The 15,625-nt window shown below is 34.4% G+C and overlaps 2 protein-coding genes across 21 annotated transcripts in view; one reads left to right on the top strand and one right to left on the bottom strand.

The window, feature by feature from the left end:
- LOC116173569 overlaps positions 1–15,625 on the bottom strand; it is a 222,877-nt gene that overhangs the window by 18,308 nt on the left and 188,944 nt on the right. The window lies entirely within an intron of this gene.
- Positions 1–15,625, top strand: part of LOC116173578 (serine protease inhibitor 3/4-like) — a 36,831-nt gene that overhangs the window by 14,760 nt on the left and 6,446 nt on the right. For 4 of the 20 annotated variants that reach the window (XM_031491164.1, XM_031491165.1, XM_031491163.1 and 1 more), the window contains exons 3-4: positions 1,745–1,889; positions 10,841–11,081. In XM_031491164.1, the coding sequence (XP_031347024.1) occupies positions 1,745–1,889; positions 10,841–11,028 (333 nt within the window). In that variant the 3' untranslated portion in view covers positions 11,029–11,081. The other 16 variants (XM_031491167.1, XM_031491174.1, XM_031491172.1 and 13 more) reach the window with 15 other exon arrangements.

Raw genomic sequence — 15,625 nt, 5'->3', positions numbered from 1 at the left:
GAATTATCGTATAACAGGAACAGGTAGATTGTCATGAAACTGAAAGTGCCATTCTATACAGGGTCCTGCAACAGTGCGTCGGTCTTTCCTAGTTTATACCTGGTAAAAAATATCAAAAAACCTTTTTTCTATTTCGGTGTCACAATGATGATTTTGTACAACAGTTGTACAAAGACAGTGATTATAGTTGTTTTTTTTGGTAACTCATCTCTTAAGTTGGCAGTTACTAGTTAGTACAAGTAGGTACTTCATTGGGTACTTCCATGTTTGAACTTCAAAATGTCAGTCTTACTACGCTGCCAACCTAAAACTTAACGGCATAAAAAATGTTCCCAACATAAAACATGTTAGTTCTAATGTTCCCTATAGTTTCTGATAATGATTTTTTTAATTAAATTAAAGCACCGAAATAGAAAAAATAGTATGAAAAACGCGTGTTACAATGCTTTATTGTAATACTCCTATTTTGCGGACACTCGTGGCTACGCTTCGCGTCGCCACTCGTGCCACAAGATAGTCGTATTACGATAGGTCGCATTGTAACACTTGTCTTTCAATATACTATTGTGCAAATGTCAGCCATAGATGGTGGCGCATCTACAGAAATGATTTTTGAATATACAGGGTGTCCCATTTTTACAGTGTCAATCGACATCTGATTTTTTAAATTGAACCTTTGCATGGAAACCTATTTTGGTTTTTTATCAATGTTACCAAATTATTAACTTTTTTCCGAATAATTGCCCATAAACAAACCCTACTTTGATAAATTGTAGCGACCTTGATGTTAAAGTTAAGAAATACATTTGATCAATAATTAATCAATCAAAAGAACTTACCTGAAGTTCGATCGTAATTATATGAAAGTTCAGTCTGAAAATGTTAAAAATACGTATTTGCGCACCGCGCGTCGCGGAAGTGGGTAGTCGGGACCGGCCGCAGGAAAATTTTATTGTTTAAGCTGGGTACTCTTTAAATCTAGTGCTGGACGCGAGAGAGAGAGCTACAGTGTTTCTGTTATGTAATATTGAGGACTGGACCTGGAATAAGTATAATGTTAATCTGAATAAAAGGAAACACTTTGGTAATGAGAAAGTTGGATTTAGTGATACAGAGTGTTCACAAAAAATAGTAAAGTTTCCAAATTTCAAAGTGTCATAACCTGGGTCATAACTATGTTTTTTGTTTTCAAATGGAACTACCACTATTTTATTTCTCGATTCAATGGTCTTTTGTGTGCTCTTTACTTTTTATAAGGAGTGCCCTGTGCCTAAACCCCGTAGTTTTTAGATTATTCAATATTTTTCACAAAAATAGTTACACATTAATTAATTACATGTTTATAAACAGGAGTAGGCTGTGATAATAAAAAACAAAAGAATGCCAGAAAGTAAGCAAGTGTCACTCGAAGTGTCACCAAGAAATTATCTGCTGCAAGTGTACTCCCTATTTCGTAGTAAAATAAGATTAATTTAAAAGGGCGAATTTTGAAAAAGAGTCTTTTTAAATAATCATATTTTACAACCAAATAAAGAGTACACTTGCAGCAAATCATAAATTGTTTACTTTCAGGCACTCTTTGGTTTTTTATTACAACGGCCTACTCCTGAATAATTTTATTCTTGAACTCTGAAATTCAACATTCCGCAGATTTGGATGTGGAATGCTACTGATAAGTGCCCACTTTTATATCTTGTATCTCGTCTTGTATAGATATACAAAATAATAAAAATTATTTTTTTAGATGGGTCTTGGTGTAATTTTCGAACCTGGCAAGGCAGACTTTTCGGAAGTCTCCGAGAGCGATGAGCCGCTATATGTGAGCAAGGTTATACAAAAAGCGTTTATCGAAGTAAATGAGGAAGGAGCGGAGGCAGCGGCAGCTACAGGTATGTATATTCGTTTGTTTCCCTTTTTTGCTTTCCTGCTATCTTTGGGTTTAGCTTTGTTGTGTAAGTTTTTGAGTGAATTGCGTTGTTTGTATGGGCTTTTCTTGACGTGATAGTACTAACTCTTGCTAGTGTTTAAACCCTTACCCTGATTTTTTATTCATATTACGGTTAAAAATAAAGGATATCTATGCCGTTCTCCAGTGACAGTTTGCCATTTTAGGGGAAAACAATTGAAAAATAGGCAAATGTACTTTTTTGTCTTCCCCAGAAAATAGAGGGTGTGGCGGTATGTACTAACTAAAGTCACTAGTCTATATTTAGTGACTTTAGTACTAACTTAACAAGTGTAGGAAAAGCGAATTTTGCAATCCTACATGTACGGGAGACTATATTTCTAAAGTGAAGGTGAAGAATAATGTAACTGTTGGGTTAAGTTTTTCTATTGGAATAAGGTCCCCTTATTTTAATCGTTTTAGATAAAATCAAGATTTCTAGTAGTGAGGCCATAAAAAAATTTCATCAGTGGAAAACAATTTGGGCTGGTGTACGTACATTTATAAAGCATTCATGGACTCTTTTCTCTATCTTCTTATGTGTTTCATGTTTCCTATTGTTACCCCATTTCGTTAAATCTCTTATATTTATTTGGAAGGTTTGATAATGAGGGCGCAGTGCGCGATCAAAGCATATAAGGCCGATCATCCCTTTGTCACTTGCCTTCGTTACAAGAATGAAGATTCTAGTATCATTCTGTTTCATGGAAGAATTAGTATTACCAATTTTTAATAGATCCTTTTTTTTGCATTTCTAATGGCTCTATACTGTTACCATCTCGGTTACCATAACATTAAACTGATAATTGTTGAATTTTATGCGAATTAATAAAGTCAAGTATTTATAACAGTTCAATTTGTTTAAATTTTTATTTGGTAGTGTTAACAGAAATCATTTTGGTCTTTTAGGGCTAGTGATGCAAATCGAGTGCTACACTCCCATACCGAAATTTTACGTTGATCACCAGTTTCTCTTCATGATCACTCATCGTACATTTAGCGAATATTCATCGATTTTTTTAGGAAAAGTCTCAAGTCCTGTTTAATCTACTAATACTTAGTTGTTAACTTGAAAAGTATAATAATGTTCATTTCTTAATAATAAAGGAGAGTACAACGTGTCATTTACTGTATCAATTAGAGACTGTTCAGCAAAATTTGCGGTTAAAGCCAAATATGATGTGCTTCCTGATTTAAACCAACCACCCTGTTAGTCAATAAGGGAATGAATTAAAAAGTGGAATAGTGCATGTGGGTTTCATTTAATATTGCTTTCTTCTTGCAACAGCAAGTAATTTAAAATGGCGTACCGTTCATCTATTAAATTTGACTTGATCAATGGTGAAATCATAAGGGTCATGCGCGAAAGTCCGTTTGGGAAAGTTGTGGTGCTAGTGATCAGTGAGGTGGGGCACATTGCCACATGTACGTCGCACAATGTTTCACAATTATTTCATTCCATTGTGATGTTTTGGGGCATTATACAAATTTCATTTCCGTAAGATAGATGAACGGACTTTGTACACAGGGTGGCCCAGTACACTTTAAATAGGTACGTATAAATAACATATTGACAGTACTAATTTTAGCGATAAAGGGCACTGAGTGGCCACCCTGTATCTCGATATTGGTGCTGATTTTTAAAATTTTTTTAGCAGTTGTAATGTTGACACGTTGCGCGATGGTGAGTATCCCGCGGGAGAAGATTGTATTTAATGTGGATCATGCATTTACTGTGCTGCTTCAAGTACGAAATGAAGGTGCAAGACATGTCTTATTTTATGGTCGAATTGCATCACCTAAATGTTGAATTTGAAATGCAAAGAAGCGGATTTCATTTTTTGTGCTGAAACTTTGATTGTATGCATGAATATAATATACTGTGAAAACTATCAAATGTTGTTTATTTCTTATTATTTACTACAAGGGAGTGCATCCAAATCAATCTAGCCGTTTGTTTCTGAGATACAGGGTGAAAACGAAAAGTTTGACTGTCTGTGATGTTATCATATTTTACTACCCATGTAAGATAGAAAAAAGATAAAAACTGCCTATTTTTTTAATTGCAACACCCTGTATATCTCAACGTCAGCTTTTTGCATTCTTTTTCCAGATTACATTGATTATATTTTTTTATTTTGAGCCATGAACCAAAAATAATAACCTTATTTTTTTTTACGGCTTTTAAATAGTAAGCTTTGGATTCCTGGAGATTTTGCTTTGTTTATTGTCTGATACAATTTCCTTAATATATAATTATATGGGCTGAAACCCCGCCCACTTAAAAATAAAGGCAAAAAAAAATAAAATAAAATAATAAATATAGGTTGTAATACATCAATCTAATTAGGAAAAAAAATGTAAAAAAAATGACGTTAAGATATACAGAGTGTTAAAAAATACTAACTTTGAGTCAAATCACAGAGAAGGAGGTCCAAACAATTTTTTTGACTACGTCACTATGTAAAAATATCTAAAGTTGGTAGTTTTTACCTTTTTTCTATCTTACATGGGTAGTAGGGTATGAAAAGCCAAACTTTTCGTTTTCACTCTGTATGTCAGAAACAAACGTAGCTAGATTCATTCCCTTAATTAATTTTTTGCGCGATCGGTCATTTCTGACTATTTACCATGGGTGTTTCCATGACAGTACGTAGAACTTACCAGTTGCTATGATTACGACGACGTCAAAATTACTTACCGATCTAAAAACAGAACAGCAAAAATACTTACCGACGCCTTTTTAAAAATCAACAGTCTTACATTACATTTAATCTTTAATTATTGTTAGGTACATTAAACGTACAATTTGTGCTGTTGTTTCCTATAGCAAGACGCTCATAAAGTCATAAAGGAAGTGCAAAGCTAGTAAACTACATCAGACACATGCACATTTTTATGAAATTATTAACTTCAATTTTGACAAATAAACTGGTTACCTAGTGATGTACACCATACCACTTCGATCATTTCGATTTATTCTGCTCGTTAATTTCTTAGTGCATATTTATATTGGTTGCATAATTTTAATTTCGATCGCGCAAAAAATGTTATAAGCACGTCGAACGTTAAGGGTTACCGTTCTCAGACAATAATTGTAGTCGTCGCTTCGCTCCTCCTCCAAACAATTGTCTTCGAACGGTAAAAATCCCTTACCGTTCTCCATACTTAATATACTATAAAATATAATTATTGTATAAATTCAGTACCTACATTAATCCCGCGCTTCTATCAACTATAAATGAGCAGTTTTTCTTTAGTTATAGTCAAAATGGAGGTTTGATCTTAAACTTAATTAAAGTGCACTTTAATGGAGCACAAACGAAATTCATGCTAAATGTAGTGTTTTAATCACCTGTTCTGATTTCACTTCTTCTTCTGTCTATGATGTGATGTGAGTCTTACATATAATTAACCGATCAAAAGAACCTACCTGAAGTTTGATCAGAATTATGAGGCGTCCGGTCCGAATATATAATTTTGTAACACTGTAGAACATGCTTCTATTATATGCACAAGGTTGATAGATAAAAGTCGCCCCCCCTAAAAAACAGAGAGTCAATTTCACAAAGAGTGTGTACCACGGCTGAGCTTGCCAGAAAGAGCCTACAAGGATCCCTGCTCGGATCCCTGTAGCCTTGTCCTGTATAATCTTTTGCAGTAGGTCTAAGTACTAAAGAAAAATGAGGGAAGGCGTAAAAAAACTGTGACAACCAATTGCACACTTTCTTATGGAAACACTTTTTATCTTAGAGATGGTGCCTGGTGTTCAATTTGTTTCCATGGAAACGACGCAAGAACCTAAGCTTGCTATTTTGGATGTCTAAATTAAATACGTCCAGAATTTTCAGAGGTTTTATAATGATTTCTCTGGCTTCTGATGTAAAATAAAGTTTGCGTTTCCAGTTTCCATGGCGAACACAAGATGGAAGGACTCTTAACGACTTTTTCTTGGTTGTATTATACTCGGAAAAATAGTAACCAAAAAAATAATTTATGTTCTGTTCACAACAGATTCAACAACTTTTCCTTACCCCCCTTTGCAGAATTAATTAATTCCAAATGTGAGATTCGGCACCTTGAGGCGTGTTCTTTTAATCCTGATGAAGACCCATACGAAATTGGGCGAAACGTTGACTTTTCATTTAACATTGACAGAGTCCTATTCCGGAAGTCGCTCGCATCTTACCGACTCTGGCTGTGGAAGCCATATAATAACGGAATTCTTATTGTTTCATTTCGATGTGATCTATCACCATAATACACAAGTTTGGTTTTTGTAAGGTAGATGAACGTTTTGCCTGGTTTGTGCACAGGGTGGCCCAGTAGTGAATTACAATTACATATTGATAATTTATTTTAGCCATTAAGAATTTTCTTAAAATTTGAAATATTCACAGAAACTGAGTGGCCACTCTTTATTTCTATATTGGCGGTGAAATTGTTTGAGTTTTTTTAGCAGCTGTAATGGTGTTTCAATGCGCTATGGTGAGAACTCCGCAGCAGAAGATCGTATTTAATGTAGATCATGCATTTACTATACTTCTTCAAGCACGGAATGAAGGTGCACGACACACTTTGTTTTATGGTAGAATTGCGTCACCTCAGTGTTGAACATTTGTGCTGGAACTTTGTATGCTTGAATATATATTGTGAGTACGATCGATGTTGTTTCTTAATATGCGTAGTTAGCATCTTTCTCTTAACCTTTTCACTGCTGCGCACGTATATATACGTTCTGAAAATGCGGAATCTGTGTGCGACGTACGTATATATACGTTGTACCTGTTTAAAATTCTGTGCTAGCTCCGTATATTAACGTGCTGCAATCATTTGCACACCATCGGAAAGCCCATTTCGTGAGCTTTCCAACGAGTACCAACACGACTCAATTTAGTTTTGTCCAGTACACTAAAAACGGTTTCAGGTAACACGTGTGCGCATTTATTTTGTTGTAGTAGTTATTTATTCAGACTTTTGATAAATTGTTTTATCCATAAGTCAATCAGTAGATGGCGGATGAATACGTTGGATTGACGAAGTAGGACGCTGCGGTTTATTTTTTATTTTTTTTTATTTTTTTTTTATATAAAAAAATTAAATAAAAAATAAAAAAATCAAAACAAAAATAAATAAACAAATTTTGATGCCCCTCCGATAAAATACATTGAGCTTTACTTCCTGACCTTGCTGTGCACGTATATGCACGTGCTGGGTGCTGCAAATCAATCTGCTGATGACGTATATATACGCGCGACGATTTCTCTCAGTGCGACGTACGTAAATATACGTTTTGTACAATTTTAATTCATCACAGGCTGTTTACACTCGAATTTTTAATTTAGCAGCGAAAAGGTTAAAAGTAAACAGTTTGATATGATCAATATTTTCGTCAAATTCAATATGAAAATGTGATCTAGCAGTGAGTGTTCAGCACTTCTGCATGGTTTTGACGGTTGTGTACCTAGACACTTCTGAAGAGACATTCCAGATGCTTATGAGTACATATGTGGATAATAGCAAACTTTTTGGTAGGTCTTTTTGAAATACAATTTTTCCCATTGTCTGTATATGAATAATTTGTTGGGAATACGCTGCTAATGTACCGCATTCTTTACTTCTGATTTCTCTTCTCTTTTCAAACACTACTGTTTATTAGGAGGTGTGAGCCTTATAGGTTATAGAATTTCAATTGTGTCAGGCTGTTGCCAGTTTTAATGTTAAGAGTGAAAGATCTTCTCCAATGTTGCACTATGCTTTTAAATGCGATCGCTCTCATAACCTACATACTTGCAATTCAATTGAACAACCAATTTCTGCATTAAATGACATTTTTTAAAAAATCTATAAGCTCATGCAAAATTTTTATTGCAGCAATGGGTGTCATGCTCTGCTGTTTACCAATAACTTTTCCATTCCAAGCCAACCATCCATTTCTGATAGTATTGAAAACTAAGCGGGACAGCATTAATCATATCTTATTTTATGGAAGAATTGAAAATCCTACATTATGAACATTTAACTGTTATTTTTAATAAGCTTGTTAAAAAAAATGCAAACATTAAAATAGCTAATTAAAACCTCTAGTATGTTGATACAATGATGCTTAGTAAGGAATTAAAAATCCGATTATTGTCTTCGACGTTTCACAAGTATTTTTGGAAATGGTGCAAGTGTTTTCTCTGGTTTAGTATTAATGGAATTCTTATTGTCATTGCCAACTCCTACTAGGGATGCTTTTTAATAAAAATGTTTAAGTAATAATAGTATTAATGGTTGACCTACCAGCTGTGTTGTTTGGGTGTTTCTCATTTTCAAATTGAACATTTTTGCAATAGTGATACTCTTAACTCAATGAGGCTGAGCGAACCAATGGAATTGAAATAAATACTGCTTTGTTTTTTTTCCTTTTTTAATAATGGAAAATCAGGTCTCTGTAGAAGTGATGGTAGAACGATGGTTCAACTCTTATTCCATGGAGTAAAGGAAAAATCCTGATCTGGGATGCTACAGTACCAGACACTCTTGCACCATCATATATTCACTCCTCTTCCAAAGAAGCGGGTACAATTGCAAAACAAGCTGCTAAAAGAAAACTAAACAAATATAAGGACCTTGTCACAGATAATTACTTATTCGTTCTCTTTGCTGTCGAAACCCTTGGACCATGGGGTGATGAAGCAATATCATTCATTGAAGCTATAGGAGCGTTAATTAAACTTCGTCGTTCAACTCTTTTCTTAAAACAGAAAATTAGTGTTGCAATTCAAAGAGGGAATGCAAGTTGCATTATGGGAACTTTCAACAATTCTTTCAGACTAGAACAAATTTTTTATTTACGCGTTTGAAATAAAATTTTAATTTCAATTTTCCTAGTGCCTCATCACTGGTCGACTTTATTTCTTTCAATTGTTACTCATACCCTTTACAAACGTAATTATGGCGCAGACGCCATGATGTTGCAGCATCCTTATGGCATACTCTTTTCGTTATTCAAACTACTTCTTGAATTTTGAAATTATCAAGATGCCGTCTGCTGTTCAGACTTTAGGAGGGCAATGTCTAAGACCACAGACTTCATTTTGGTGGTCTGCAAATCATGTGAAAATCCAAAATAAAGAGTGTTTCCATAAGAAAGTGGACACCCTGTAGATTATTGCATTTTTATGGTTGAATAGTTACTGGTAAGGTTACTGTTTCATTTTGATGTGATCTAGCATCATAATAAAAAAAATGGACTTTGTAAGGTAAATGAACGTTTTGCCTGCTTTGTACACAGGATGGTCCAGTAGTGAAATACAATTTAGTACAGGTATTACTTGTTTTAGTGATTAACAATTTTCTCAAAATTTAAAATATTAACAAAAACTGAATTTCTATATTGGCATTGAAATTGTTGGGTTTTTTTAGCAGCTGTAATGGTTTTACAATGCGCGATGGTGAGAATTCCACAGCAGAAGATCGTATTTAATGTAGATCATGCATTTACTATGCTTCTTCAAGCACGGAATGAAGGTGCACGACACGCTTTGTTTTATGGTAGAATTGCATCACCTCAATATTGAACATTTGTGCTGGAACTTTGTATGGTTGAATAATGAATATACATTGTGAATACTATCGAATGTTGTTTCTTTCATATTTTTAACTGGGGGAACGTAGAGACCAAGCTCCTCTTAAAAGTAAGCAGTGAGAGTTCAGTAGTTTTGGGTGGTTTTGATGGTTGTGTACCTAGAAACTTATCACGGGAAATCCATATCGCTCCGAACACATATGTGGATAATACCAAGCTCCTTCGTAGGTCATTTAAGTTAAAATACAATTTTTTCCCATTGTATGTATATTAAAAATGTATTCGTGACTAATTCCGTCTTCTATTTTCTTTTCAAACCTCTATTTATTAGGTGTGAGTCTATTGCACTATGTTTTTCAGTGTAATCGCTCTCATAACCTACATACTTGCAACAATTCAATTTAACAACCAATTTTTCATTTGTGTCATTTTTTAAAAATCTTAGTTGTAGCTCATCCTAAATTTTTATTGCAGCAATGGGCGTTTCTTCTCTGCTCTGCTGTTTACCAATACCTTTTCCATTTCAAGCCAACCATCCATTTCTTATAGTATTACAAACTAAACGGGGCAGCATTAATCATATCTTATTTTACGGAAGAATGGAAAATCCTAAATTATAAAGTATAAACATTTATTTATTTTTAATAAGCTTGTTAAAAAAAGATTAAAAGATAATTATATAATTGTTATCACCTCATGTATGGTTTCTATTTTTTTAAAATCGCACCCGTATCTTTGACGTTTCACACTTATGTTTGAAACTGTGATTGAATTCTCTGGTATTAATGGCATTATTGTCATTGCCAACTCCTACAGTCCTACAAGGGATGGTTTTAACAAATAAATAAAAATGTTTAAGTAATAATAGTATTAACAGTTGACCTACCGGCTATGTTGTTCGGTGGATATTTTTATCATTGTCAAATTGTAGATTTTTGCAATAGTAATGGTTTTTTAACTTAGTTATAGATTGATGAAAAGCATTACGTCTAGCTCAAGCTTGAGCGAAGCAGTGTAGTTTAAATAATTCCGTATTCTTGCCCTTTCGAATAATGAAAAATTAGGGTCAAAATTTCTACATCCATTTAGATTATTTTAATATCAGAGAGGACGTGGTTTGGGAATTTTAGTGTGATTGTGTAAAGAGCATTTAATGCAGAAAGCTTCCATTCATGTTTTGCCTTCAGGCTTGTGCTCAAAGTAGCAGGTATGCTTAATATTTCACTTAATGTTGAGCACAACTTTCAGTCTTAGTGTTTCGATTCTGGAGATTGTCTCAACAGCAAGTGTAACTTGAAGAATTTTAATGTGATTTGTTTTAGTTTATTATCCCACTGTCTTTGATACCGCCAATTTCAGAACATTTTGTGCCAATCATCCATTTAACATACTTCTACAACATAACAATACACTTTCAGTTAGTGTTTTATTTTTCGGAAACGTGATCAATCCGTCGGGGGGAGAAGTAATTGTTACAAGGCTTAATAAGAAATGGTTGTGCTGTTTTTGATGCATTTTTTTGTGTTTCATTTTATACATGTATTAAAAATAAATTACTAACTGCTTCTGTGTTTAATTTCTCCGTGCTATGTAAACCTTTTTAGGAGTAATTATTATTACACACACCTCGCTTCACTTCCTTACTTTACACACACACAAATCATCTTCACTTTATTGGATTAGTCTTTAATCAACCATCGTAGAGATGTCAAACAGGATTTTCAATAGAAATGTTGATTTGTCTTTTGACCTGTTGTGACAATACTACCATATTATTTAAACTACTGCTTTAATTTTGTAATTATTAAGATTTGAGTCTCTTTGTATTTTGTTTAGCAATGTCAATGACTTTCAGAAGCAGGTGACTTTAAGACTTTATGCCACAGATTTCATTTTTTTCTAAATAATAGTTTGCCAGAATCTTTTGCTTTCTTAGTTTTTTATTCCATTCTTCTCTGCTAATGCTCTGTCTTCACGTTTTGTAGTGTCGCATTGCTTGTACGCTTGATATTTCCTTTGTTCTTTTTCTTACTCGTAATTTTTGTTGTAGCAATGATGATGGCTTGCTTTTCTATGCCAATAATTTATCCATTGCGAGCTGATCATCCCTTCCTTATAGTATTAAAGGCTAAGAGGAATGGCGTGGATACTATTTTGTTTTATGGAAGGATTGCAAATCCTGCTCTGTAGACTATTGCAGCACATAGAATTTTGTAATAAATATTAAACTGATGGTTTGGAAAAAGGATTCTGATTTTCATGTACTTGCATCTTAGTTTGCATTTCTGCACGTTTGCTACACAGTCATTGAGAGGTTGAAGATAATATAATTATAATTTAAATTTTTTAAGTAACCTCATTTTGAAAATGTTAATTTACCTATTCAATTCGAAGAAGAGGCCTGCACATTAGGATTTGTTGTATGCCAAAATAGTCAATAGGCTTATATCTATAAACGGGGAATTTTAAGAGAAGTTAAATTCGTAAATCTCTATTAAAAAGCAGTTTACGGCTATTTTTGCGTATAGAATTTAAAAAGTGGGAGACATATTGGGGACAGAAGAAAAGCAGCCGGATGTGACTTGAGCTGAAAGTGGTTGTTTGGATTTTTGGGACATTCACAATCCGAAAGCAAAAGTTCTGACTCTTTTTATTTGCAGCTGTCGCTATGTGTACATTCTCAATGTGTCTGGAACCTGAAAACTTTGTATTTCAAGTTGACCATCCGTTCGTTGTTCTGATTCAAGTGGGAGGTGATGTACAGCACGTGCTATTTTACGGAAAGATTGCATTACCACTGCATTGAAATGACTACGTTTAATTAAAAAATTTTTGTTTAAAGTTGATTATATAACTATACATTTATTGTACCTACTTCTTCAGCCAATCAAATAGTTTACCTTAAAGTTGTATGTGTGTGTGTGATGAATTTTTATAACACTTATAAGTACAAAAGCTATTTGGAAATATATTTTTTTTACTTCCATGAAATTTTTCTTGTCATCGTACACTGCCATCATGTCAAGTGTAAATGTAAATTTTGCAAAGAAATAGTGTCTACTGCAATCTACAACTCAGGTACTTGAATAGTATCAATGCACCCTTCTAGGACAATTTATGAAAATGATTTGAGGAAACTTCCGTATTCTAACATTGGCGACTCTTCAAGACCTTTGCGTTTCCTTCATGTGTCACCCATTCACGTGATTTATTTATTTATTTTCTTTTGTTTTGAGTTGTCTGCCAGTTGTCAGGTTCCTTCTTAGGTGACATCCCTCCTCCCCAACTCCCAGTCCATCGCCTCTCTCTGCATTCCCGCCTAACCGGTTCCCTTCTTCAAATCATCAATCCATTTCCTTTTTCTTCCTCGTTTCCTTCCACCTTCCGTCTCCACTGATCCTTACAATACGTTTTTTGGATTTTGCATGGCTCGTCTCAGTTTTTCCAAGGTTTTGATAACAGATTGTAACTTTTTAGAGTGAGAAATTGGATCACTGCACCAATTTCGCACCTGGCCATGGAAAGTTCTATCGCGGATTGTTGTTAGGTCGGTACTGAGCGGCGCAGCGAACTCTCTCTACCAGGGCGGGATCTGGCGTGGGGGAACTATCAAACACGGTTGCAGAATATCGCCTAGAATACTGTGCCGCAACGGTCTAAGGCTGGGAACCTTAATTTTTACATAGCCCTTGTATCTAATGACATAAAAGGCTGTTGAACAGTATTTGCTTTAGTATATTCGTTGAAATATTGTTGTCTAATTTGTTTGTACGATTAAAAAGAATTCTCAATAATGAAAGGATACAACTACAAAATAAAAGCCCACCGATTTGGCTCAGTTGTAGCACTGAGGTGAGGGCCCTTGATTTGAACCATAAAGTTTCGTTGGGACATAAGCTGTAAAGTACTGATAGTTCCACTATATCTTAGCAATAATTTTATTAAAATGAAAGCCCCAAAATTTAGTTCGTCCTATCAATAACGACACGGGCATCAAAGGAAACTCCACAAAAATGGTTGGATGGGAGGCTCTGACACTATTAACAACGGTCTACTGCTAGGTCTACTCTTTATCTTTGATAAAATTGGAAACTGAACTGACATTTTTACTCTCAGTTGTTTCTTGGGGAATATGTGTGAATGAGCAATGTTTTTCAAAATTGTTGAATTTCCCCAAACCATCTGTCATGGCCAAATGTTTAAATAACGCTTTATACCTACTGGCTTATTAGTGCCCTAATGATTTCCTAATTTGAACCACGTTCATTTTGCATCTAAGTCTAAACGTGACCCCTTAATACAGTCCACGAGCTCTGCACATGTTTCTTGCCGATACTCATTTCAATGTTAAACCCCACGTATCTAGTGGGCCACTTCAAAATCGTACATTTTGATGAGGGGTCACATTTAGATATAGCTGGGTACAGGTTTAGGCGTTATTCTTTCTTTTTTTTAGCTGTAATCATGGCCCGTTATTGCGCAATGAGACAGACAAGTGAAAGGATTGTATTTCGAGCTGACCATAAATTTCTCTTGCTTCTTCAAGCGCGCAATGAGGACCAACGTTACGTACTGTTTTGTGGAAAAATCTCGTTACCACAATACTGAAATGTATTCTTTAATATTTGCAATTGTTAGCTTTCTAATTTTTTCACAGCTTTTCAAAAACTTCGTATTTACTTCAACTATTTTTAGCAATGGTTATGGTTGCTTGCTGTGCTATGCCTATGCCTCGACAAAAGATTACGTTTAATGTTGATCATTCGTTTGTTATACTTCTTAAAACGCGGTCGGATGATGTGCATCACGTTTTATTTTATGGCCGAATTGCGTCGCCTAATGTTTGAACTTTTATAATGCTAAGCTATAATATGGCACCTATTTACACAAAATGTATTGTGATTTTTTTAATTCATTGTATTTGTAACATTTTAAGAAGCATGTATTTTGTAATACCTAATTAAAAGTTATTTCTTATTTTGTGTTTTGGAATAAATCTGGCACTCCAAAAAACACGCCATCTACTCTTGTGACAGGAAACTAAACAATTAATTTTCTTGTCTCCTCTTTTTTCTTCTCTAATAACAAATTAATGAAAGGCCGGTTTACATACAGCCTAGAGTTATGTTTCGAGCGAAAGGTATAGATTTGTACGTTGTTTCCCATGATCTTATTCTTACAATTACATCCAGATGCATGTCTGGGCATCAAATAGTCCGAGCATGAGTCACCAGGGAACCGCCAGCTTACACCAATTTCACTATTTGACTTTAGTAATTATAAGTGGAACTATCTTTATTCAACATAAGTAGATACATCGTAAATTAATAAGAAAAAGTGCTTTCCGGAAAAATTTTGGTGCAGTCGATTTTTGGTAAAAAAGGAAGGTTGTACACTGCCTTTTTTTGAGGCCAGAAAAAAAAATTCTCAGATCGACCCGGAAAAAAATTTTCTTATAGAATGTGGCCTGTAGAATCCATAATTTCAAACAGTTCCAAGATTGGGCTACTAGTTCAAAAGTTACAGCCCTTTGAATTTTCTTTCGAAATTGGTTTCTAGTCTATAACTTTTGATTGAGAAGTCTGATCGAAAAAGTACGAATTGTTTTGGATTCTACGCACCAAAATTAATAAGAAAAAGTGTTTTCGCGAGAAATTTTGCTACAGTCGATTTTTGGTAAAAAAAGGAAGGTTATACACTGCCTTTTTTTGAGGCCAGAAAAAAAATTGTCTCAGATCGACCCGGAAAAAAAAATGTTCTTATAGAATGTGGCCTATAGAATCCATAATTTCAAACAGTTCCAAGATTGGGCTACTAGTTCAAAAGTTACAGCCCTTTGAATTTTCTTTCGAAATTGGTTTCTAGTCTATAACTTTTGATTGAGAAGTCTGATCGAAAAAGTACGAATTGTTTTGGATTCTACGCACCAAAATTAATAAGAAAAAGTGTTTTCCCGAGAAATTTTGGTGCAGTCGATTTTTGGTAAAAAAGGAAGGTTATACACTGCCTTTTTTTGGGGCCCGAAAAAAAAGTGTCTCAGATCGACCCGGAATAAAAATTTTCTTATAGAATGTGGCCTGTAGAATCCATAATTTCAAACAGTTCCA

This window comes from Photinus pyralis, unplaced genomic scaffold (assembly GCF_008802855.1).
Source record: "Photinus pyralis isolate 1611_PpyrPB1 unplaced genomic scaffold, Ppyr1.3 Ppyr1.4_LG6, whole genome shotgun sequence".
NCBI classification, from domain to species: Eukaryota; Metazoa; Arthropoda; class Insecta; order Coleoptera; family Lampyridae; genus Photinus; species Photinus pyralis.
This window is presented reverse-complemented; position numbering and strand designations above follow the sequence as displayed.